This window comes from Pteropus vampyrus, unplaced genomic scaffold (assembly GCF_000151845.1).
Source record: "Pteropus vampyrus isolate Shadow unplaced genomic scaffold, Pvam_2.0 Scaffold85, whole genome shotgun sequence".
Classification (NCBI taxonomy): Eukaryota; Metazoa; Chordata; class Mammalia; order Chiroptera; family Pteropodidae; genus Pteropus; species Pteropus vampyrus.
This window is the reverse complement of record NW_011888866.1, coordinates 2006062-2010340: the sequence shown is the minus strand read 5'-3', so window position 1 is coordinate 2010340 and position 4279 is coordinate 2006062. Positions and strand designations below refer to the sequence as shown.

The following is a 4279-nucleotide window of genomic DNA, read 5'->3' as shown; positions in this document are numbered from 1 at the left end:
ATAGGAGACATGCAAGAGTCACAGGAATTCTGAAATCTAACCAGACACAGGTTGGTAGCTCCCTGATTAGTACTCAAGGCTTGGGAATAATTCTTGGCTCTTTGGCCAAGTTCCCTGGGCTATGGTTTCTGCCCCATGTGGGTTTGTTATTTTTATTTATTTAATTTTTTCATGAAAGGTAGCATGTGTTTGCAGCCATGTGTATATATCCATATCTAATACATAATATTAATTTGTGTCATTTACATTTATACAAATAGTATCATAGTATACATGTTTTCTACATTCCTTTCTTAACATGTTTTTGTGATCTGGTCAAGTTGATATATATAAATCCCATTTATTTTAATTGCTTAAAATATTACATTATGACTATATTATCCATTTTCTTACTGTTTTTTTTTTTTTTTTACTATTATAGACAATGCTGAAAAAAACATACTTTTCTTGGGTTGAATCATATGAAATTGCTGTTTTTATAAGTCAAAAATGCTTGAATATACAGTTTTATATGGTTGGACCTAATTCTGTTGTTCGTATGCCAATACTTTTAACATCTGAGTTTTAATTTTTGACTATACAATGGATGAGAAATGGTATCTTTTACTTGCATTTATCTATTTAGTTAAGTTAGACCTACTTTCATATGTTCAATGTTCATTTAGATTTCCTCTAACATAAATTTCCTACTTATATTCCATGCTCATCCAGAATAGGGGAAACAAATAAAGCATTTCTTTAAGAATTGATCATGGACATGTTCGTGGATTACAGAATAAATAATCTTGAGAAATATTGGAGTTCTCCCAAAGAGTGATAAATTAATGGCCACAAATTCTTCCCATTCCATTGGGCATGCTCTTTTGCAATGTGATTTTGCCATTCTTCCCAGCCAAAGGTAGAATGTTTCTCTCCTGCCTTGAATCTGGGCTGACCTTGTGGCTCGATTGGACCAAAAGATTGTGGTTGAGATGATGTTGCTCAAGTTCCAGAGCTTAGGCTTTAAGAGGCCTTCAAGCTTCTGTGTTCACCCTCTTAGAACAGTGCCCCAGGACTTCCACGTAATACAGAAGCCAGAACAGCTTTCTGGAGCATAGACCACATGGAGAAGAACTGAGATGCCCTAGCTGCCAGACACATGACTGAAATCATTTTGGACCTTCCAGACCAGTTGAGCCTCCAGATAAATGCAGCTGTATAAGTGAGCCCAGGTGAGACCAACCCATGAAATCATGAGAAATAATAAATTATTACTTTAAGCCACTAAATTTTGTGGCTTGCTTTGCAGCAATAGTTAACACAGCTATGCCCTCGTGTGGTAACAAGGTGGGTAAAGAATTTGGGAGAAAAATAGAACTTGAAAGTAATTGGATAGGATCCTTTTTATTTAAAAAAAATACTATTAACAGAGCACTCTGCCAGGCATTGTGCTAAGCACTTTGTATATGTTGTCTTTTTTATCTTCAAAATAACTCTATTAAGTAGAAATTACTATCCTTACTTTGCCCAAGGTCATACAACGATTAACCATTAGAACTCATTTGAAACCCAGGTATATCTGACTGTAAAGTTTGTTCTAACCATTATCTTCCCATAAAAAAAGCATTTCTAAAAATTTACAGATCCAATAAAAGCCACACTTTAGTGGTATGCAATTTTATAGATGGTGTTTAGTAAAATTTTTTAATCACATAAAACAAATACAAATAAATCTATATTGGGATTTTAAATAGTAAATCTGGCTACAAATAAAAATACACAACTTTCTTACTACACAAATTAATATACAGACAAGGATGACACAGTAGGGTCATGCTTTTACACATCCCTTCAATGTGGTAAGAAGGAGAATGGCACTGTAGTCTGATCCGTTTTGAGAAATTGTGCAGTGCCCAAAAAGCATACTCATTCCATTAGAAATTGTGGTTAAGAATGACATTAAAATGATCACTTTAGCTTTTATGTGTTTTTTTTTTTTTTCAAATGGCTACTAAAGTTAGAACCTAACTACTTAATAAATGCAACTGTTGGGTATTTCTTTGGGCCACAGGACTCCATGAAAAAAAGATGCCATAAACCAAGAAATTTTGGGAACCACTGCGTTAGCTATCGCTCCATATATTAAATATACACCAAACTTTCCATAGTTCTTCATTTCTTGTGCAAAATTCCTCTATAAATCAGTATGTTAAAGTATCAGTCTCTCAGATTGGGGTATATATGTAGGAAAAAGTCTTGCTAAAAAATGCCTGTCTTAAGTTCCAGCTTTAAAGGTAACAAGTAAAATAGAAGCAATTATCCCAGTCCAAAGAGGAACTGTATAGTGGGGATAAAGATGCACTCTACTTCCAAGCTCCCCAGGGTCATTTCATAAACTATAAAAATGACAATGAACACTGGAGCCACTCAACATACATGTGTAGTCAGGTGTGCTTACCTGCCTGGACCAGAGAATTCAATACCATCTACCATTCCCAGCCAGGATTTCCTAAGGTAAATCATGCCATCTTGATTCCTCCTATCAAATTTTCTATCCCAAAAGGAGCTTCCTACAACTCAGGTTCTCAAATACAGTTATTGTCCTAATTATGCAGTATATTAGGGCCACATAAATCCAAGGCATTGCGCTGTGATTGTTACATTAACTGTGTACTTCTAAAATGTGTTTCCATAGTTACAACAGCAAAGCTATATTTAGAATTAATAATGGACTCCTTCCCATTTGTAATTATTTAGCCCCATCCATAGCAATTCGGAAAAGGACTGAATATCAAATATTTGGGGTTTCTACTCTTGAAATGAGGCACAAACTAATCAGAATACACTTTTTAAATGTTTAAAAGAAACTCAGAGTGTACATACATGTATAGCATAAGCACACATACTTTGAAAAATAAAAAGTAAGCATTTGCCCATAATCAAAACTTTATTGAAAAATTCACACCAAAATAGGAGATCATTGTTGTATACTTACAAAATTAAATGTAATTACATTATCTTGGTAAATTAGAATTACTGAACTGATAAGGCTTTCTGTGATGTAACAAATTCAGGAAGTTGTGTGGATCATTAGTGTTGCTTTCTTCTAAATGAACACCCTACAAAGGAATCACAAGAACATGTTAAGCACAAGTCTATTCTATCTTTGGTATAGTTTTAATCGCAAAAAGTACTTAAGTAAAAAACTTAAGTTTTAGGAATATTACATCAGCATTCTTACATAGGTTTATTTGTCCTTTTATACCAGAAATTTGCTATAAATAAATCTTTTATATTTGAATTTACTCTAATGTGATGTGACTACAACTGTCACTCCTGTTTCTCAGATGCTATAAGGAATATGTTTAAGACCATGATCCTGAATTCAACAGTTAAACTTTAATGTTGGCATGACATAAAGGTTCCAGAAGTCTTGCAAGTACATTTTTAAATAAGAAAAATACTTCATACTTGTACCTTACCAGGTCATACCAAATAGATCTTGGATTTGCTGCCAACCCACTTATAACTCTTCCAGTGAAAATAACATGGAATTCACAGCTCCCCAAAATATCACAAGCAAATTTCAAGTGTCATCATGGAATTATAACTCTACAAGTAGTATTATGAAAAACTATTATATTTTCTTACTGCACAAAAGTGAAAGTAGAATTAAAATTAGATTTTCATATTAACCCTTAAGTAGTTACTCATAGAAATCAAACCTCTAGAATTTAAATTTATACATTATCTGTTGCTTAGCTAGCAATGATAAAAACTGTCCTAAGTCTCATGTACCAAATATATAGGAAACAAAATATATACAAGAGATATTTTTAAATCCTATGGTTTAAAAAATCCATGTCCTATTGTATGTATTCTTTTGCTCCATTCTGATTTATGTTTAATATTCTAAGTTAAGCAAACTGACTAAATACAACAGAATTAGGTGTTCCAAACTAAGAGAAATAATATTCAAAGGAGTTCTTTGCAAGGTCAAGAGTATAAACTTATCCAATTAAACAGGGCAGTCTTTACTGAAAGAGCACACAACGAAAGAAAAATTATTTTGGTAATCATGATTTTAAGATACAGACATTTACAATCATAAAATTTCATCACTGGGTTAGAAAATGCTAAATGATATACCTTCTGTAAGTCTGGCCTTTCCTCCTGTGGGCTGGCACAACACTGTTGAACAACCTACACAAAGAACCACGGTCTGAGCATGGCTGAAAACCGTGGTAATCTTGTAGCAACCTAAAAAAAGGTCAACAAAAGCAGAAGAAAATATTTCAAC

At 33.3% G+C, this 4279-nt stretch overlaps 1 protein-coding gene across 1 annotated transcript in view; it reads right to left on the bottom strand.

The window, feature by feature from the left end:
• Positions 1 to 2907: 2907 nt before the first annotated feature.
• RPS27L (ribosomal protein S27 like) overlaps positions 2908 to 4279 on the bottom strand; it is a 3963-nt gene continuing 2591 nt past the window's right edge. Inside the window, exon 4 of the mRNA XM_011363375.2 lies at positions 2908 to 3098. Within this exon, the coding sequence (XP_011361677.1) occupies positions 3070 to 3098 (29 nt within the window). The 3' untranslated portion in view covers positions 2908 to 3069. The remainder of the gene's footprint in view (positions 3099 to 4279) is intronic.